Source organism: Idiotropiscis lumnitzeri, chromosome 10 (genome assembly GCF_059441095.1).
Source record: "Idiotropiscis lumnitzeri isolate Australia: NSW breed Sydney's pygmy pipehorse chromosome 10, RoL_Ilum_1.0, whole genome shotgun sequence".
NCBI classification, from domain to species: Eukaryota; Metazoa; Chordata; class Actinopteri; order Syngnathiformes; family Syngnathidae; genus Idiotropiscis; species Idiotropiscis lumnitzeri.
In genome coordinates, this window is record NC_142400.1 from 5,068,923 (window position 1) to 5,090,101 (window position 21,179).

Here is a 21,179-nt window from a genome sequence, read left to right on the forward strand (position 1 = left end):
TTGCCCGGCCACTCGTCCGTCCTCTCTCTCTCTCTCTCTCTCTCTCTCCCACTCTCTCTCTCTCTCTCTCCATCCGTCGCTCTCTCCGGTGCAGTGTCTTAGATCCGGTTAGTAAGTCAGTATGCCTGGAAGCGATAGACGACTAAATAAAGACGCGATATCGCCAGCAAGTTTCAAACCTGTGATCGGCCGATGTATTCTTAACTATTTGGCGAGCTGAGATCGCGTGTAAAGAAAAACAACAATTAGATTGAGCGGGTGCGTGTTTGTATTAGGTTGCCACGAGGGGGGGGGGATCAATAGCACAATGCCGAGAGTGGCCGGCTGCCATTGTTGTGGATATCGCTGCACTGCTGTAATGTTATTGAGCTAAAATGGGGGGAGGGGGGCGTATGGGGGGGGGGGGGGGGTTCCTCTCTCATCCTTTCTCCCGCTCTCTCCTTGTGTGTGTCTCTCGTGCGCGCTCAGCCTGACAATGCACAGCAGCTGTTTCCATCTCTCCTCGTGACTACACCGTTGGAAATCCTAGGACCCTGGAACGAAGAAAACACACACACACACACACACACACACACACACAAAGAGGGTTTTCCTTTCAATTCAAGAGTATTGAACCGCGTCTCACTCATTCTTCGCTTTTCCTCAACATCCTCAATCTCCGATTCCGACGCCAACATGACAACTAGAACTTCCCTCTTCGCAAACCCCTCCCGTCCCATTCTATTTTGTCCCCGTCTTGCCCTCCTCGCGTGGAGATGACAAATGTATATGTGTGTGTGTGTGTGTGTGCGCAGAGAATGACACTAGCACAGTCTGGACAGTGAGAAGGAGAAGTGTGCGGAGGAGGGGTGTATGTGTGTGTGGTCCCTCTCATTGTGAGCGTTGGCCAAGAAGGGATGAGAGCAAAGAACACGAGCGGGACAGATGGGGAGACGACGGAGAGAAAAAGAAGGATGGAAGAATTGAGACAAGTGAGAGAGACGTGGGAGAACGCCTGTGGAGGACTGGAGTGGACGTTGCAAAAAGAAAAAGAAGCTGTCGTGCCACCGCGATTTTTTAAATTTTTTTTTTACTATTCTGATATTTGGAAGGGTAAAATTCTGATAACCAATTAATTTAAAAATATATAATGAATAAAATAACTTGCATTACTTTTTTCGATTTTTTTTTATTTATTTTTTGCTTGAATACCTTTATTTTTGTCTTTTGTTAATGTGTAAAAAAAAAAATGATAATGACACTCAGGGAAAAAAAAAATCAACCAATTTTTGCTGATTTAAAAAAAATAACTAAATTAGCCTTCCTGAGCGGAGTTTGCATGTTCTCCCCGTGCCTGCGTGGGTTTTCTCCGGGTACTCCGGTTTCCTCCCACTTTCCAAAAACATGCATGGTGGGATTGGACACTCTTAATTGCCCCTAGGTGTGTTTGTGAGCGCAGATGGTTCTTCATCTATGTGTGCCCTGCGATTGGCTGGCAACCACTCCAGGGCCCGCCTACTGCTCAAAGATAGCTGGGATAGGCTCCAGCACCCACACCCGCCCCCCTGCTGACAGCCAATTAATTGGTCAGGCCCGAGCTGTGTTAAAAGATGAGATGAGTGTTAACTTCAATCAGTAGTGGTTTATTTTTTTATTTTTTTTTCCCGTAACGTGAGTTTCAGGGTGGCGCACTCTGACAAGAACACACTGAATTCCAAACCATAAAGCAATGTTCCCCAAACTTTTTTTTCTGTTTCCTGTCCTCCAGATATCTCACAGCGCATCCCGGTCCCAAGTGCCTACCGAGCCGCAGACCAGTGTTTGGAGACCGCTTGCCTAAGGCACACCTGTGCAATAATCATGCTGTTAAATCCCCGGATGGATTATCTCGGTTAGATCTCACTAGCAGATTTCGGCAGATTTATAACAATATGTTGGAGAAATTGGCCTTTGTGTACATCGAAAATGCTTTTTTTTTTTTTTTTAGTTCTCCTCATGAAAAATGGCAGCATAATTTTGTTCAGTGAAGGTTTAGGGAGTCTTATTTTCCCACCAAACATACCCAAGGCGTTACTTTTAGTCCAAAATCCTGCAAAATTCTCGTCAGAACAGCCTCATAAGACAGATAATTAAAAATGAAATGCATTGGTGGGGATGTGGCGGGACAATAAACGGCTTTACGGTGGATGTGTGCCGCTTGCCCGACATAAATCATACGTAATCCAGCCAATCCCCGTGCTGTGGTTTATATATAGACGTGATAGATCTTTTTGTTGGTTGCCCGCTCGGGCGGAGGAGATCAGGCCAGGCTACTGCAGAGGTCAGTCTCTGCTCAAAACAATACTCTCCTGATATTTGTGATTGCTTCTGAGGAAGGTTATTATTACCTCCAGCAGCCCTCGTCTGGATCCCGGCGCTATCTGCTCAACAGTCTGCGTCCGTCACCTCACCACACAATGGTGGCTCAACATTAGAAGCGCTCGGTTGAAGCTGACAAACCGGGGAGAATATGCAAACTCCACACTGGAAAGCCAGAACTGAGATTTGAAACGCGAAACATCTTGACGGTGACTCGTATGTGCTACCCACTCTTCCACCATGCTAGCGACAATTAAAATCGTAACTGAACCTTTTGGGACCTAGCGCTGTGACACACATCCTGGCTGCTCAGGACAAAATGGCCAAAGCAACAATATGTCTAGAAATAATGAATGAAATAAAAATGAAACGTCAACTCTGTTTGGTGTTGTGAAAAGACTCGCCTCCCAGGCACACCCAGTAACCCCCCCCATTTAAACGTTGAATCTACAGTGGCTCACTGCGAATGTTAGAACCCATCTTCAAAGGGGCACGATTATATTTTACCATAAAGTTTGCGAGCTTAATGCTAAACATGACAGGAAACACTTTGACCAGGCTAACAAATATCATAATATTCTTGCGCGTATATTCTTTATCCTCTGTGAAAAATGCAGCTTACCAAGTCACAGTGAAGCGCTTTGCGTTTGTATGACTGTAGTACACTGCCCCCTGGTGGCCAAAACTCACACACGAGAAGGCGCTGCAATGAATTCAGAATGATGCACATTTTTTAATTAGATTTATTTAAGTTATTATTATATGGTTTGATGAACTACAACATTATAATGCCACGTTCCTTATTGCAAAACACATTAAAAAATTATTGGCTATTTTCGGGAGGCAGGAACGAATTAATGACATTTTTATTCATTTCAATGGGGAAAGATGATACGAGATGTTTTGAGTTAAGGGCATGGTCATGGAACAAGCTAAACTTCCATCTCAAGGCACTACTGTATATCATTTAACTAGCGGTTATCTTACTTTTACACTTGTTTGACAGTTCAGAATATTAGAGCAGAAGCAGGGTCAGGTTCCATCCCACTCACGCCCGCGTGTGCGTACATGCGACACACCTGTGTGACAACGCCACGGACCATCAAAGTGACGCAAGGTCAGCCACGGAGGGAAGACATTCTTGACACTAATCTCGGCCGTGATGCATTGGGCCACACACACACACACACACACGCGTTTGCACACTTCTTTGCGACTCTTACTCACCCACGGTTACCAAAAGTGACTCAGATGAATTCTATCATGTAACCGTCGGCGACGACGCGGCACTGAATTTAAATGACAGATTCTCCTGTTTGATTTCATCACGTGTGACTCATTCCTTGTAATCATCCACTTTCATGTACCCGTCACTATCCGTCCATCTGCTTCTGGATCTACTCATTTAATTCACCTTGGTTCTGGCACTCGACAGATGCGCGAGCAGATAAATGTAAATGGCTGTTATCTGGGTCATTCTAAAGGTTGGCTTTTCTCTTGAAGAAAGTAGCCCGGGTTTAAAAGCAAATCCCCGTCCTCGACACGACGTTCGAAATGTCACATTTATTTTTCATCCGCGCTCGCACGACTCAAACTGTTACAGTACGTGTTAATTAGAGTCACGTGTTACACATTAGCCTCAAGAGGAGCCTCAAAGTTAGTTAAGTGTGTGCGTGGGTGGCCGAGAGGATGGGGGCAAAATTGAGCTGTACTTCTTGAGAGCGAAAACACAAGTGGAGGAAGCTTTAGAGCTTGAGCAGGCGCAAGTGGAGAAGAGAGCAGGATTAGTGGGGAATGCTGGATGGTTTGTTTTTTAGGGAAAGGGCATATGAAGTGGTTGAAGGCAAGTGAGGGGGGGGGGTGGTATTTATGTTGTCATGAAAAAAAAGGGCACGGGGAAACTTTATTCGCCCTTGCTACACTGCGTTTTTTTTTTCCAGGTCGAAATGATGGCGTAATTTTTTTTTTTCATTCTCCTAACCTTTTAAACCGACAACCACAATTGCTTTCAACACAACAGAGGGCTGGAAAAACGAGTGTCAGTTGTTAAACTTCCTCACCAAGGCAAGGCACACAACTCCGGATTTCAACTTGTGGTTTTTAACTGACGTGTTCGTACACCGGTGGATGCCTGGTTAGCACGATGGCCACACGGCGCAGAGGTCGTGGGTTCGATTCCGGCTCCTGTGTGGAGTTTGCATGTTCTCCCCCGTCCGTGCCTGCGTGGGTTTTTTCCGGGTACTTCGGTTTCCTCCCACATTCCGAAAACTTGCATGGCAGGTTGATTGTACACTCTAAATTTCCCCTAGGTACGAGTGTGAGCGCGGACGGTTGTTCGTCTAAGTGTGCCCTGTGATTGGCTGCCGACCAATTCAGGGTGTTCCCCGCCTACTGCCCGAAGATAGCTGGGATTGGCTCCAACGCGTGAAAACAAGCGTTTCAACATGTGAGAGTGAAAATAAAAATGTAAAAAAAAAAAAAGAATATGTGAGATAACGGAGGTGGGAGGGGTGAATGATGAAACAGGGGAATACTGAACAACACGACGACGTACTTTGCGGAATGTGTGGGAGGGATGGACAATATGCGACAACAGACAAGTCAACATCTCCTCCGCCATTATGGGTGTGATGTTGCAATTCTGCTGGATCGCGATGTGAAAGAAGTTATTTTAGGGCATACAAATGTGTGCTTTGCAGTCTGCTCTCACGTGTTTAATTTTTGGGCACGCTTCCACAAGCTCAAATGTTGCGTACATGGAGCTCTGCTCTATTATTTACAGTTCTCCGTCCTCCCCTGGCGCAATTACGCACTCTTCCCCCCTACCCCGAATGTCATCATCTAGATCAGGGGTGGGCAAACTTTTTGATTGGCGGGCCACAATGGGTTCTAAAATTTGACAGAAGGGGCCGGACCAGGACCAGATGGATGGAGTGTTTTGGTCACCTCACCTCATCGGAGAAAATAAATACATTTAATTTTAAATGAAAATGAATAAAAGCATTACAACAAAATATCTGTGTTTGACACACAATAGTATTTAGAAAATAAAACATTAAAAAAGTTTATTCATTTATTTTTTTTCAAATTCGGCTGGCCGGATTAAAACGTTTAACGGGCCGCATGTGGCCCCCGGGCCGTAGTTTGCCCGCGCCTGGTCTAGACCACCACTCCACTGTTTATCAACAGCGAGGCCTGTTTTATCCTCATTGCCGTACATCACGCTCGTAATCAGCCATGTCAGTACCTCATTGGTTTCACTTCCTGTTGTTTTATTTATTTATTTTTTTAAATCTCATTTCTAGATGTACTTGCTGTCAGAAAGAGAATGTGGGGAGTCTGCTTCCCTCAAGGCATTTTTGTCTGGCTACATGTGGCGTACTACTTCTGCATCCGTCCTGACACCAGCTGGTGGAAACGGGGAGTGCAGTTTATTTGAGGGGGGGGGGGGGGGGGGGGGGTCGGTATGTGTGTGTGTGTGGGGGGGGGGGGGTTGAATGGGAGCCAGCTTGGCAGCAGAAAAATGTTTCCATGTTCTCAGGTAGGCAGGTCCCCATCCTGTCTGGAGTATGCCCGGAATTTCTGTTTGATGACTAAATGAGCAGATTTCTGAATGATAATTGTAGCGCAGGGGAAGTCAGGTGTGAGGATTTGCAACTTTTTACGCTGTTGGTAAAATAAGAGGACGGGATCGGGGGAGCGGGATAAAACGAGCAGGTAAGTGACGATCGCTGGGGGAGGTGACGAGTGAAGAGGAGGGAAAGGGAAGTACGAGCGCGGCGGTGGAGAGGACAAGCTGACAAATGTTGGGGAGATGGGGGGGGCTCGTTGCAAGTTTTGGCGGCATTCCAGGCTGTCTGGTTCTGATTGCCTCCCCTCCACCACCTCCCTCTTACCTCCAGGCTGGCTGGACCTCACAGTTGCCGTCTTTCTGCTTGATGCAAACTTTCAGAACTTGAGTCACCGTGAGGATGCTTACAGCTGGCCGGGGAATTAAAAAAAAGGGGAAGAAGACTGTGTTTCAGTTTATTTAATTTTTTTTTTTTTAAAAAGTCAATTTTCCGTGGGACTGAGAGGCTTTCCTTAAAGGAAACTTCTCAATGGCGCTTTGACACATTTTTCAGCCTCAGTGGAAGTGGAAAGCGACTGGAAATATTTCTGGTGGGACAATGAGGGGAATCAAATTCCAATGATGACCACTCCCTTGAATTCACGGTCACGAGACTGGCTTGACATTTGCATGTGGTAGAAACCAGGAGAGATGCTTCCTGTGCTTTCACAACTTTGATCGGGTTTTGTTTGAGATGGAAATGAGTTGGGTCATTAAAACGAAGGTCGTTGGAACGCGATTGTGATTGTTTAATACATTCAAATCATTTCTGTTTTCTTTCTTTTCTTAGACAATATTTAAATGAAAATTGTTCGGATGATTGACTGAATATCTTTTTTTTTTGGGCGGGGGGGGGGGGCAATAATAATTCCATCCAGACCCCGAGTGACTGATCTGGACGTTAAGGTGAATTTCCGCTGGTTACAATTTTGGAGGGAATGGTCATCTATTTTAGCTCGGTACACCAATCAGGGTGAAATTATGTATCTTCATTCTAAACTTGTGAACTGAAGTGAGCCGATCTGAACGGAGTCCCACTCTGGATCCGTTTCAATCCCTTGATGCTTTTCATGAATGATAAATTCTGTTTGTCATTATAATTAAGTCAATTCCCCCCTCATGATGTCAATAATTCCAAAGCGTTTTTTTTTTCAGTTTTAGGCAAAAGCATATTTTTCCTTGCAAGAAAAAAAAAAAAGTCCATGAATCATTTTATTGCTGTGACGTAATGATAAGACTCGGAGGTGATGGCCGTGTGAGTCGCTAACTGTGTTTAATGTTTGTCTTCCAAGACGAGAGGTTTCAAGTCGCGGCGAGGGCACTGACATGGTCTCATTATCACGACGTGAGGAGGAAGCGGGGTCGTAAAATGACTTTACTCTCTATAAACAAGTGCACTTAGCGAACCAACTGCCATTAAAAGTCGTAAAATCTGGAGCTCGACAAAAACTTGGGAATCGGGTCTGATGGGAAGACTTCAATTTGCAAATCACGTAGCAGCGATTTTTTTAACGCCAATTCAGAATTTGCCCTTGTTTTTTTTCTCGGTCACAATATTTAGTCATATTTGGGAATTAACGGTTAAGTGCAGCAATGGGTCAATTTTTTTTTTCTGTAATGTCATAGCTTTAAATTACCTCACATGGTAAAATCCATATTGCGCCAGCTTTTGTGCGTCAAACCTAAAAAAAAATAAATAATAAAAAATACAGTGTTCCCTCATGCTTCACTTTTTGCAGCTTCAGAGTTTTGCGGGTTTTTCCAAAATATTCATCCAAAAAAAAAAAAAAGATATTCCACGTTAGTTTCTGTACCTAACCACGCCTCAGTCTTTTCCATCCATTATCTTTCCCTTCCTCTCACCCTGTTCATTCCCCCACTCCTGACCTTACAAGGAGAGGCGAGGAGAGAGGTTGATGTCATTGAATGAAGAATGCTGCAAGAATCCAGAGAGAAAGGGGAGCAAGGGGGGCAATGAGAGGAGGAGGAGGAGGAGGAGTCTGGCTGGACAGTTCATCCAGATCCAGAAAGAGAAGGGAGAGAGAGAAAGAGAGTGAGGTGCTGTTTACATTGTACTACACAGGTCCTGAAGCCAAAGTCAAACGAGAAGGAACTTGTTTGAAAGGATGCTGTCATTCCTTATCCAGTCTGAAAAGCACAGGGGGAGGGTCTAGCAGCTGGAAAGAGGAAGCCTGACTAAGAAGGAGAGAGTCAGAAAGGGAGAAGTTACCATTACTGGCAACTGGGGCAAGAGGAACCAAGTAAAAAAGAAAAAGAGTTGGAAGGGAAAAAGAAGGAAAGAACCACTTCAAGTGCATTACCACGGTGAGTGCCTTCTGTAATTAAGTAAGCCGAAAAGGAAGTGGTGAGGTTTTTTTGTCTTTCTTTTTTTTTTGGGTTTGGTGTGTTTTAAATAATAGTTACCAAAAGAGGACAACTTCTGTGACAGTTTGGGATACTGCAGCTGTCTGTGGCTCACAATAGTGTGACGTGGTAACCCACTTTTTAGGTGACAAGCCACTTTTCAAAGGCGGCGTTCCATACAAGTTATTAACTTTTGAGTTTTGTGCTATTTCGCCGAACAGACTGACAAGCTCAGCGTTCTGCTCTCTGCCAGCTGATGGACATCGACGATAAAAGGGCGGCTATGCGGAAGCATTAACCTAGCAAGAAAAAACAAAAAGTTGACTCTTGTTAGCTTAGCGCGCTAGCTACCGTGCTTTCAAGCTGTTGTTTAATTCAAACATTTGAGCTTTTATTGAACCGGGCTTGCTTTCGCCAGCCTGGTCCAAACGAGCTCGACTCGGCTTGGTTCGGCTGGCAGTGGGCGTGCTGGTGTTTCACTCAACCTAGCTAACGTGAGCGCCTGGCCGAGATTGCTTGTAAGCAGGTGAGAGGCGACCGCGCTGCTGTCATTAATCTGTCAGGCAAGCATTTTTCTTGCTCAAGAGTAAACCAAAGCCGGTTTAGAATATCGGCGTACTTTAAATTGCTCACGCTTTAATTGAACTGTTTTTCGTGGGTGATCTCGAGCTTTTTAGGGTTTGGTCGTGTAGGCACCTGACCAAGCTAGCTTGTGTTCCTGCTTGCCACGCTACATTGTTAGCCGACTGTAGCTTTGAATTTCATTACTATTTACTCATAATGTACACTAGTGGTATATTAAAAGTGCTCGTTGTATCGGCGTGTTATCCATGCCTTGTTATGTTCTTTATTGTGTTAACCAGTCAGACTCAAGCAATGGGCAATGTGACGTTAATGAGGGGAAATGTGCCATGAACCACGAAGCTTTGTTGTACATCAGAGCAAGTTCCATATAGAATGCAAATGTGTCCCCTTGAGGAAAGATGCGTTAAAGGATAGGATGTCAAAGCATTCTGATTGGCCTCTTAATTACCCCCCCCCCCCCCCCCCCCCTGGAACCTGTCCACAGCTATTGGCCGTGAAACTAACCTACTCGCAGTTTTAGTGCTATTTGTTAAGCCCTAAAAGGCCTCTTAATTTTTTTTCCGTGGAACCTGTCCACATCTATTGGCCGTGAAACTAACCTACCCGCAGTTTTAGTGCTATTTGTTAAGCCCTAAAAGGCCACATAAAGGCGCTGAAGTACTTGCTGCATAAGAAAGTAGTCATTTGTGACAATTAAGTGTGTATGTGATGCTTCTCAAGTGAGCGTTGGCGCAAATTTTAGCCTGAAAGGAAGGTTTTGCCGAAGTTACGTTGAGGCCGTTTTACTATTCTGGGTGACCTCATGAAATGTCATCAGTCGCAGCCCAAATATTGTTCCAACTGAAAGTACGCATAAACCAAGAATGCACAGAACACCGTGTTCTTGTCAGCTCGGTTAAGCCAATGATGCAACTGTTGGATACTTGGCTGACTTTGTTTTCTGAAACGTTAGGCTAAAATTGTGTATTAGCTTTGCTATGCGGCTCTTAAAATGCGCATTTTTGTGTCAACGATCATTTTTTTAATTATCCTACAAGATTAGTTGCGAAATTATTTTCAAATGTTTATGGACTGTAGTTTATTTCCAGTTAAACTATTAATATAGGGCCTTTACAGAACTAAGATGTACTTGCAGTCAACTTGCCTGTGTGAAAAACGTTGAAAATTAATTGAATTGTAAAATTTTGCCTTAAGTACCTCTCGGTCTGACAAGCTCAGTCAATAACACATATGGCATTATTTTCAGATGGAGGATAGCGCCCCGAACCACGGCGTCGTTGCAAACAGACTAAAAGCAAGAAAGGAGTTGTGGTTTCATTTGAGGTCGCTGTGGCGTTTCTGTAACTGAGTGAATAGTGACTGTATGTGTGAAACAAATGAAGATGTGGAGATGATTTGCGAATAGCCGAACACATGTGCGGGGAATTCTCTAAACGTATCCTTGACACGTCGAGACACACAAGCTCTTCACAGCCTTCGATCACAGCGTGCACACTTGTGTTTTGTCTAGCGAGCGAATTGGAACGTGGCTTTGCACCGATGGTGCATTGGGACAAGGCTGTTTGGTTGCACATTGGTTTAATTATTCATCTCAGTGTGATCAGAGGCGGAGCGCAGCAGGGGTGCTCAATGGATGTCTAGTGACCTGTAAGATTGCTTCTCCAAAGGCTGGTTTGTCCCTGAATTAGTGACCTAGACACACTTTCCCGCAAATGGGGTTGCGCTGTTTACGTCAGAAGAACAATGGAGAGATTATATCAAAAACGTATTGACACACACAGTTAGAATCACGGCGGCCACTTAGATTGGATATTTTCTACAGGCAAATGACGCTGATTGACATTGGAGCAGTGTTGCAAAATAGACACCTGGCCAGTTCTTGAAAAAGCACTCTGTAAAAAGCGGACATTTAGCTAGAGCTCCGTTGATAAAGCTTTACACATGCCGACTAAAGATTATTGAAAAGTTTCAAGCCAGGAGATTATGATGCGCAACCACCTGAAGTCGGTACATTTAAAGCTTTACCGTTCTTCAAAGCAAACTGCCGCCGAACTGCAGCGGCGGTAAGAAAAAACTTGCCAGGCCAGCTAGCAATGTTGCAAAACGCCTTTATTTATTTATTGATTTATTTTTTTAAGGACGTAGGCAACTCGTGCACCTCATCACTTGGGACGTACCTCCCGACGGAAGATAAGATAACCTTAGACACTACACGGCGATAACCGAAAGTAATGCCTCAAAGCGGTTGTCTTTGCTTAAAGCCCTCGTGAGACCTTAGATTGCTGACTCGTCTTATTTAAAGTGTAAAAAGTCTCGCTAATTATCTAGCTATGCAGTCAGCCCTCTTGCCATTTATAGATTCTACATGGTAATGTTTTCTTTTCTTTTTTTTTTTTCTTTTGTAGTATGCGCTCTCTTACCACGTACAGTACCAAGCGATTCGCTCATGTCGAAGGTATGCTATCGTCAGTGAAGTAGTTAATAGCGTACAATTTGAGCTACAGCTCTGCGGTAAGACTTTGTCATGCTGTCCTACGTTGCAGCTGGAAAGGGGAAAGAAATGATGGCATCACGCCACAAGTGACGTCTTTCGGTTCAAGTGACGGGGGGGGGGACTGCAGGATATAAAAATAATATGGATGAGGTTAGCCATAGCAAAAGGCTTCCTCATTTGGGTATTGCGAAGCTTAAGTCAGCACAGATGGAGGAATGGCAGGGGGGGGGGGGGGTAGAAAACAGCACAGAAGGTGATGTCATTGTGCTGTAATGCAACATTTCTCTCCGCCGCAAACTGTCCCTCTCACATCCCCAGAATCAAGTTTCAAGACAGATTAGCTACGTTGGGGTCGAGGTCGGAGTTGATGTCACCGCTCGAAAACCCCTCCGGACCGTCCCAGGGAACACATGCGGTCTGTTAGCGTTGTTAATCGACGGGAATTAAGCCGGAGTACTCATGACGCTGGTGTGTTGGAAAAACAAAAAGTATTTATTATACAGTAGGTCCGTTTCTGTTAAGAGCGAGAGCCAGCTGTTGGTGCTTCGTTTAAACGTGGCTGCAAGCGGTTGTTTTACTTAAATGTAAGTATTTTACCCGCAACAGGTCAGTCTATGTGAAAACATTTGCTTTTATTTTGGGATGCAGCGATCAACATTTTTCTACATGTTATGAACGAAACCAGAAGTTGAATCATGTTGAATTCATTTACTCCCATTGACGGCTAAAGACGTCAAATTTTATATTTTTTTTTATTCAGCTGGTAGTGAATAAGTTAAATCGTGCCGAATTAAAAAAAAAAATCGGATTCAATGATTAAACTTTAAAAAAAAAATTCTTGCAGTGCCATTGTCATGAGTGGCAAAATGACATAATTTTCCCTCAGTTTTATTAAAAACAGACCCGCGTAAACAGACTCTGGCCTGTCTAAAGAGAACAACACTGTCGAAACAATGCCTGTTCTTGTGTCTACCAAAAAAAAAAATGTCGAAATATTCCTTTGTGAAAGCTGGTCACGCCAAGGACACAATTCGCACTTTGAGATACCTAAAGCACATTTCCTCGATTGTAAACAAAAAATCTTTTTGAGACTGGGGGTGAAATTTAAAATGACTAAAATATGTGGTTACACAAGTGTGATTGGAACTGTTCATAATTCCTTCTGAAAAACAAAATTACTTAAATTTTTATTTTTTTTTTGATGTTACAAAAACTTTGCATTTAATCAGGGTTCTGTAGACTTCTTATGTCCACGTTATCTGGGAATTGTGTAGCATTGGCAAATTCAATCGTGATATGCGGGAGATTCCACTTAAGTCAAAACGTTGTGGTTTGGCTTTCACGTCAGAGAAACTCGTTATGCGATACTTGTAGAGTTCTCTGGGACTTTTTTTTTTTTGTCTTGTCAGAACTTGAAAGTGTAGCTTGTGTGTCTTGACAACGACCAAAAAAAAAAAAAAAAACAAATACAAATGACCTAAGTTGTTTCTGGTATTCTTCAGGTTAAGGACCTTGCACTGCAGCAAAATAAAGAATGCGTCTGCTCGTCTTCAGTTGACAACAGTGACTGGAGGCGAGCATTCTTTAAAGGGGCCTGACTGATATAGTGTGTGGAGAAATTATTTGAGTGGAACACACAGTCCTTTTGACTAAAGGTCATGTTTGGGACCCGGTGGTCTTGGGGGTGAAATACTCTCAGACATTGTGTGGAATCTCTGCTTAACATCAAGCACGTGTGAGGGAAAAAAACTTGAGCCGACCCACTTTTCTTGACGCACCTCGCACGGTAATGTTAGCTATAGCTCCGTGACCCCACCTGGACTGTGATTGATGTCACCATTTACAAGTATGTGGTGAATATTGCTGCGGTCTGTGCGAGCCACATCTGCTTTGTCCACACGGTCCAGTGCTGATGGACGCATTTGTTTTCTGTCATTACGCCGATGCCCAGTTGCCAATGCTCTGGTATTCACACAATCTGGAACAAGATTATTTTTGGGTTGCTGATGTTTTCTTTTAGTTGGAGATTTAACTAAATCCTGATTATAATCCACTGCAGGTAATAATAAGACTGGACTTCCACAGTTAGGAGTTCATCCATATTTGGGGGAAAAAGAAAAAACGTGCCTCTATAAAGTGTGGCAAAACTTAGTGAGTTGCTGACTAAGATTTTCGGAGAAGGATGCCAAATCCAATATTAAGCACATTAAAATTTGTTTAACTTTATAACAAAGAAAAAATCTGCCAAAATTGGGTTTCAAATTTTCATTAGCCTGTCTATGGCATTTTGTACTGTTAGCCTTAAGCTAGCCGACATTTGGCAGACAGTTATTGAATGTTTGCTTTAATATACGTGTAATTCTTTTTTATGTTCACTTTCCAGTGAGCTTAAACTGACAGTGGCAACAAACAATCAAGTGAGCACTGCGTTTATAAAAATTAACGAAACAGAAAATGATCTTTGTTTACTTTATAAATGTGGTCTGTACGTGTGTGTGATCTTCAGGTCAATTTGGAGAAGATGGAGAGCTCAAGCAGCAGCAAGCCAGTCATGGTGACATCATCCCTCAACTTCAAAGTCACCACGCCGTCCTTCTACAACCAGCCCAAGAAGTTCGCTTCGGTGGCCCCGCCGCGGCCCAAGAGCCTGACGCCGCCCTCCGCACCGTCGCCAACGCCGATGCCTGTGGGCACAGGCGTGATCGGACGCGTCGGGGATCTGCCTCCTCCGCCCCCCTCGCTCTGTGATGGTATTTGAGATTATTAGGAGACCTCGTTTATATGACTTTAGGACCTGAGCCAATCAGGTGCGATTCAGGAGATTGTATTCCAAGAGCAAGAAGGCGCTTGACTGAGTGGCAAAACATGCTGCAACACACCTTTTGGAGTCTTAAAGACAAATAAATATTGATTAGCCACCGAAGCAGCGTTGAATTTAAAAACAGATCAAAACAGAAATTGGATTCATATTGAACCTTATGGCGAGTTTTTTTTTTTTTGTCTTGCGCTCTTGGGTGATAGGATAGTAACTCTTCCGAAAAAAATGGATGGAAAAAAAAAAATAGCCTTAACCTCGGGATAGCCTCATGGCATAATCAGCCTTCAGCTGCAAGCGCCGATATCCCGCGCCCTGCCTCTCAATGGGCGTCGGCACAGTGATGTCACATGATTGCGTCCTTGACCTTGCTCGGTCTAATATGATTTCATTGGAACCCTCCATATTGTCCCCAGATTTCCCACCCCCTCCTCCTCCTCCTCCTCCAATGGATGACGACTTGCCAGCCCCTCCCCCCGAATGCCAGATCACACCTCTCGCCTCGGACGCCCCACCGCCGGCCTTCCCAGCTCCGCCCCCGGTCGCAGATGACCTTCCTCCACCGGCCGCCCCTGACGAGAGTGTTCGTTTGGCAAGCATGCCCACTCCCCCTCCTCCGCCACCCCCTCCACCCGCCGCCGCCACTGTTGGGCACCCTCAGGTAAGCTCGTCATATCAAAAGCTACATGTTCATAGTCTGTATTTACCATGTCAGTTTTGTGTCGATTAATGCTTTGTTTGTTCTTTGTCCTCCATCTTTAACAGAAGTTTATGGCCAAGCAATCGAGCCTCGACAAGCAGATCGACTCTCTTACGAATATGCTTTCAGAAATGGAGACGCGGGGGCCCTTCAACCCTAAGGTACGAAAAAAACAGAGGTGACGTTATCGGCATGGATAATAATGATGAGACTAGAAAAAGATTCAGACCGAGGAAGGAAACAAAACAAAGGCTGGTCGGTCAGTGGAAATAATTTGGAGTTATGCCAGGTCCGGTTTTATGAGTCTCAGTTCAGGTGGAAAGCTCGATGATAAGTGAACTGCACACACGGCACATTGGGTTGGCAAAAACAGCAGACAAGGAAAAAAAAAAAAAAAGACTTTTGCAGAGAACGTTACACACTGACTGGAGCGTGAGCGTGAGAGTGTGATGAAGCCAGAATGTGCTGCCAGAGACTCAGGGAGAGGTCCATAAATGGAGTGCGTTTAGTCCAAGCGGGAGATGCACAACCGGGGCAGAATAATGTTTGCTCCAAATCTACAAAATAAATGTCAGAAAGCTGAAGCCCTGTTGATAAGCACCAAACATGAAGTGTACTCTTTGCTTTATCGAAGCGCTTCATTCAAAACTGTTGATGCGTCGCGGCGCCTTATGTGACCTTCCCCTGGTGATTTTATTTATTTATTTATTTTTTAAAGGGGATTCAGTCATTTGTTTATAAATACATTTATGCACATTTTAAGATGATTTCCGAACATGTGTAGACTGAGAACTAAAAACTACTTAGTAGCGTTGCTGCTTACCAACTATGGAAGAAATTAAGCGGCGTTGTTTGGCGTTTTCCAGTCATTCATATTTGTTTTTTTTTTTTACAAAACCCAAAAAGTATTGTGTTTCATTTGCAGAGACTTTTAATATTTTTTTTTTGCGTAATGAATTGAAGGGTCTCTCACGTGAATGTCCCTCCCCCCCTTCTTGCAGTTGCCAAATCAATCCTTTACTGCGCCGCCACTCAAACAAGTCGGGCCGCCACCAACAGCCCCCAAGCCAGCGCTCTCTTTCCTCCCCCCTCCCGAGATGGGAGACCGTCCCTCTCCTGCTCCCTGGGCAGAGGAACTGAAAGCCCGGACGAACCGACAGGCCAACCACAATTCACCGCCACCGCCGGTGGCCAAGTCTCCATTTGGAGCAAAAACAACCACTTCGTCTTCGTCACTGGCGAAAAAGCTCAACCAGAACCTGAACCAGTCTCCCTATTCAAGCGGTGGGCTGCAGAAAACGTCCCCTGCATTGGGTACCAGCACTTTCCCCCCAGTTCCAGTCTCTCCGCCTGCACTTGCTGCTCCGCCAAACAATATGGCTGCCAATCACATGAAGAGTCCTCAGTTTGTCAGTCAGAACCAAAACCCGCCGGCTGCCGTACCGCCTCCCCAAACTAAAACCATGGCTTCTCCTCCACCCTCTTCCTTCAATCAGCCAATGAAATCGCCCCCTGCAGCCACGGTATGTTCTGCAATATCAGCATAAGGTGCCTTTGCGATTTCAACTAAATGCTGAAATTTTCCATTGAACTTCATCATACTCAGTGTACATGCAAACAACAAATTATGAACTTGGTGGCAGGGTATATTTTTATTGATTTTTTTTTTTGCCTGTTAGTTTTTAAACGAGCATGTGATGGACTTTTTATTTCGCAAACGTATTCACTAAGCTTGACAACAGGACAAATGCTAAGAATGATTCAATTTTAATTGTAAATATTTAAACCGTTTCAGCCTCGATTGAAGAGCAACGAAATGCTGCATGTGTTGGCACGAAAAATAATTTCTTAAAGGGGGCGTGGCCACGATTTCAGGAACGCGCGTGAAATGTTTAATAGCGGATAGGATATGAGTGATCGATGCGTTTCCCCCCAACCTTTATTTATTGAGCCAATGCACACGAAACATGAATAGAAATCACCAGCAAAACAATTCTTGGCAGTCGTACATAAAATATTGTTGACTGAAAAATAATGATAGGCAATGGATTGTTTATATGTGGACAGCCATCACCTCCTGGTCCAGTGCCAACCTCAGGAGGAGGCGTTAAGCTCAACATGAAGGAAGTGGAGGAACTTGAGAGAATGACCAAGGACTTCATTAAAAACATGGACGCTCACCCACCGGTTGGCCCCGCCCCTCTGACCGGTATGCTCTTAGTATCCTTAAGCAAACATCTGGACGCCACAATTATTTGTCATGTCTTACCTGACCCTTGAACACCTGTCTCTACTTTGATTTCAGACGTTTGCGGCAAGTGCGGCGAGGCGCTGTCCCGCACTCAGCCGGCAGTGCGAGCCATGGAAAAACTTTTCCACTCCAACTGCTTCTGTTGCGTTACATGCCGTCGCCCCCTGCAGGGCATGCAGTTTTACGACAGGGATGGCGCTCCTGAGTGCGAGGCATGCTACATGGTGAGAAGACCACTTGAGATGTTTGAAACTTTTTCTTTATGGGTGTTAAATAGAATACAGTGAGAGAGTGTGATTTTTCATTTATTTTGAAGGCTTTTTTTTTTTTTTTTTTTTCAAAAGAGCTAATATTGGTCAATTAAAGCGTCAGGCCCTATTAACAACACTCTTTGCTGTGGTGTGTCAAATTTACAAGACATTTGTTATTATTATTTTTTTCACATTATGCTAAAATATGATACATCATAGCGGGCCTTTAACAAATTTGCATCCATGTTAATAATTGTGGCTCTTGAAAAACTGCCACTTTAAATACAAAGAGAAGCAACACATGCAACCAGAGTAAGGATGTTTGATACCATTTTTTTTTTCCCCCCAGTATGAGTATTCACTCTTGAGTACACACCGGTACCAATGACAGTAGTATCGTACTTGTGACAAATGTGTGTGAACAAAAACCTTTCTGATGCACATTACGATTCACTGCTGTCAACAGCGGCAGTATAGTACCAAGTGCCAGCAAAAGGTCTTACTCAATGTCAGATTTAAAAAAAAAAAAAAATCTTTTCTTTTGCCCTTCATTGTTGGCCGATATCGGTGTCCTTCACGAGTGCCCAATACCTTGAATTATGGCCGAGAACAATGAACCGCATTATTGCGGTCCTTCCCGGTGCAGTGAAAACTTGTAAACGAAATGGGGGGGGGAAAAATAGGCGCTCCATTGCGGTTGAAACAAACTTGATGTGTTTTATATCGCTATGCTCCTCCTCAGAATTCGCTGGCGGTGTGCTCCCGATGCGGAGAGAGGATCACGGACCGTGTGCTCAAGGCAGTCGGTCAGTGTTTCCATTCGCACTGTTTCCGCTGCAGCACCTGCTCCTGCATCCTGGAGGGGGCGCCCTTCATCACCGACGACAACAATAACCCTTACTGTGTCCAGGATTACCACAGGTGCAAATACCAGTGTGATACTCAACAAAATGCGCTGCTGGGCAAAACAATAGTTGGTGTCAACCTTCATTAAGACCAAACAGCATGTGGAAATGTCACTTAGTTGATTTATTTTGGGATTCCAGACGTTTCTCCCCGCTGTGTGTCAGCTGCAATGAGCCCATTATTCCCGCGCCAGGCAGCGAGGAGACAGTCAGAGTCGTCGCACTTGACAAGAACTTCCATCTCAAGTGTTACCGCTGCGAAGTAAGATGGAATTCTGGTGTCATTTTTCATATAGTCCAAGGTGTCAGGTGTGTTTTTTTTTTTTTTTTTAATTTGAACCTCTCATTTGTTTGAATTGACATCCAGTGTTGGAGCCATGATTCATTCATCCATCAGTCGATGTGGTACGGCGGCCAGTTTTGGAAATGAAAGTTTTCACATTTTTTAGGCGTTTCTTAAAGCCAAAAAGTTGATGTCAGGTTCGCCAACGTGACATTTCATAAACACACCATCAATGAAGAGACGCTCCAAATTTGGCTTGCAAGGAGAACGAAGACAAAGACTGAATCGAATCGTTCTGATCATATCTCTCCGTTCCCTCCCTTTTATTAATTTCCAGAAGTCCCTGAACATGGGTGTCTTCAACCTAAAGGGGTGGGGTTACCTAAGCAGTTGTTTTTCTACGTGTGTGCATGTCTTTGAAAGTTAACTTTATACATGGGATCAAAAAATGCGTCAAAGCATTACTCAGCAGAAACTTCTCAGTCTCGTCACAACCTCTTAACTTCAAAACATTACACTGCCCCGAACAGATAAGTGACGTGGAGGCCATCATCTTGTTATCTTCCTTTAACATTTTCATTGGGGTGGTTTTCATGAAGAGCAATTATGAAAGCAGAGGCAAGTTTCTTCATTGCAAAGCCAGAACATTTCACGTCGATAGTTCTTGCAATCGATCAATATCATTGCTCTAGTTTTGAACGACATGAAGATCGCAAATATGTGACATATATGGAAAATAAAGTTCACTTTAGATTCTGCTCTGTCGTGTTCCACAGGACTGTGCTCGCCCTCTCTCCATAGAAGCGGACGAGAACGGCTGCTACCCGCTGGATGGTCGCATTTTGTGTATGAAGTGCCACGCCAAGCGAGCCAATTAGACGGCGCAGTGAATCCCTAAAGGCCCCGCCCCCTTTCCACCAGCCGCCTTCCGCCTAAACCCGAACCAAATCCCCAAAAAAGCACAGGTTCCTTTCAGCGCTCAGCCTTCGCGACACAGGGCTTTATTCAGTGTTTTGTGTGAATGTCCCGCGTGAAACCAGGTTTTTTTTTTTTTTTTTTTTGCATGCCGTGCCGCGTCCTTTCGTCGTGGTTTGATCCACTTTAGTGCAGAGGTAATGTACTGCACCGCCACCGATCTCCAAATGTAGATTAAGCCTTCTCGTTGTCGTATGTTGATGCTAAAAAAATGCGCCGCGTTATCTTGCACAGACCGCTTTGATCAAGAGAGCAGTCCCGTTGGGAACGCTCCATCTGCTGCTCTCGTGGCCTATAAGGATCACGCACAATAGATGCTCTCGGCAGGAGCCTCCTGTTTGATTTTTTTTTTTTTTTTGCCATTTAAGTTTGGCAGCTGGCTGAGGACCTGAGCAAATTACGCTCCTCCTCGATAACACTCAATTCAAAGCTAGTTAAGAGCGGAGTTAAGTCTTAGACGCATGCTGTGAACCGAGCAAAGCTTTACCAGCACAGATTTCATTCGGTGGGATCTCGTCATATAGCTAAAATTGTCACCAGCATGCCTCCAAACAGGACCGGTTTTGGGATTATTCCTCAAATGTTTATATCTTTAGTGTCTTTCCTTTACGTCGCATTAGAACCTCTTTGCTTTACGTTTTATTATAATATATGGAGCTTTTTTTTTTTTTTTTTTTTAATAAATTCCTACTGAAGTCTGATGTCCTGTCATTAGGAATTAGCTTTAAGGTTTTTTTAAGTAACATGCTTGAGCATAGTGACCAAATATTTAGAAGCTGTTTTATGGAAGTGTTTGGAATTTAAAATTTTTTTTTTGGCATCATTTACTCATTTTTGAGCCCTGAATTTTAACCCAAGAATCTCCTCTTGAGGTTAAATGAAACACTTCGGTTATCTTCCATTATTCACCTTTATCTGTTCTGTACGATCTTTTATCGGACTGTATTTTCTTGACATACTGTATGTCTTAACTCCTATCCTGGCATTGTGCCTTCCCTCTTCCGGGCCGCCGGATCGCAACCATCGAAATTCATTCCTCACCGAATCCGGTGCAAGAAAACATGACAATAGTGACTCAGCATTGCATGCTCGCTGTGTACGGTAGGTGCTGGTATTCCTCAAGTATTAGCATACGGTCTTCTGCACCAACAGCTTTAAATGCCTTTGCGTGCTCAAATACGTATGACGATGCCTGCATTTACCCGGTGTGATGTTGCCTTGTCCTTTTTGTATACCTTTTTTTTTTATATAAACTGATAAGTGTGCATTTATGTGTCCAAAAAAACCCATTTACCCCCCCCCCCCATTAAAAGAAAACGAGTAAAATACTGTTGGATTTTCTTTTTAATTTATTTCATTAGGTCCCCACATGCACCAGTGTCATGTGACACGTGAGCTGCACAAAACGTGACGAAACCGCACCACGCTGTTGGCGGACCCCCACACGTCTCGTATCAGTCGCCACCAGCCACACGTTGCACTGATAATGACGACGGCGTGTGCGCGCATATTGGAATGTTTACATTCTCTAATTTGTTTACAAGTATCCGTTGCTGCTTAGCAAAAACCAAAAGACGTTGATTTGTCCCGGATTTGTTTGTTCAATGTT

The 21,179-nt window shown here is 44.2% G+C and overlaps 1 protein-coding gene across 4 annotated transcripts; it reads left to right on the top strand.

Annotated features, from left to right (window-relative positions):
- Positions 1-7,961: 7,961 nt before the first annotated feature.
- zyx (zyxin) lies at positions 7,962-20,896 on the top strand. 4 transcript variants are annotated; one of them, XM_088306274.1, is made up of 11 exons: positions 7,962-8,272; positions 13,774-13,807; positions 13,897-14,140; positions 14,622-14,866; positions 14,971-15,066; positions 15,907-16,428; positions 16,973-17,114; positions 17,211-17,380; positions 18,150-18,328; positions 18,454-18,574; positions 19,372-19,516. In XM_088306274.1, the coding sequence occupies exons 3-11, from the start codon at positions 13,912-13,914 to the stop codon at positions 19,471-19,473; spliced, it is 1,806 nt and encodes a 601-aa protein (XP_088162400.1). In that variant the 5' UTR covers positions 7,962-8,272; positions 13,774-13,807; positions 13,897-13,911; the 3' UTR covers positions 19,474-19,516. The 4 variants fall into 4 exon arrangements, with proteins under 4 accessions (XP_088162400.1, XP_088162403.1, XP_088162402.1 ...); XM_088306276.1 differs by lacking the exon at positions 7,962-8,272 and adding an exon at positions 8,595-8,837; XM_088306277.1 differs by lacking the exon at positions 13,774-13,807 and having other exon boundaries at positions 19,372-20,896.
- Positions 20,897-21,179: the final 283 nt, after the last annotated feature.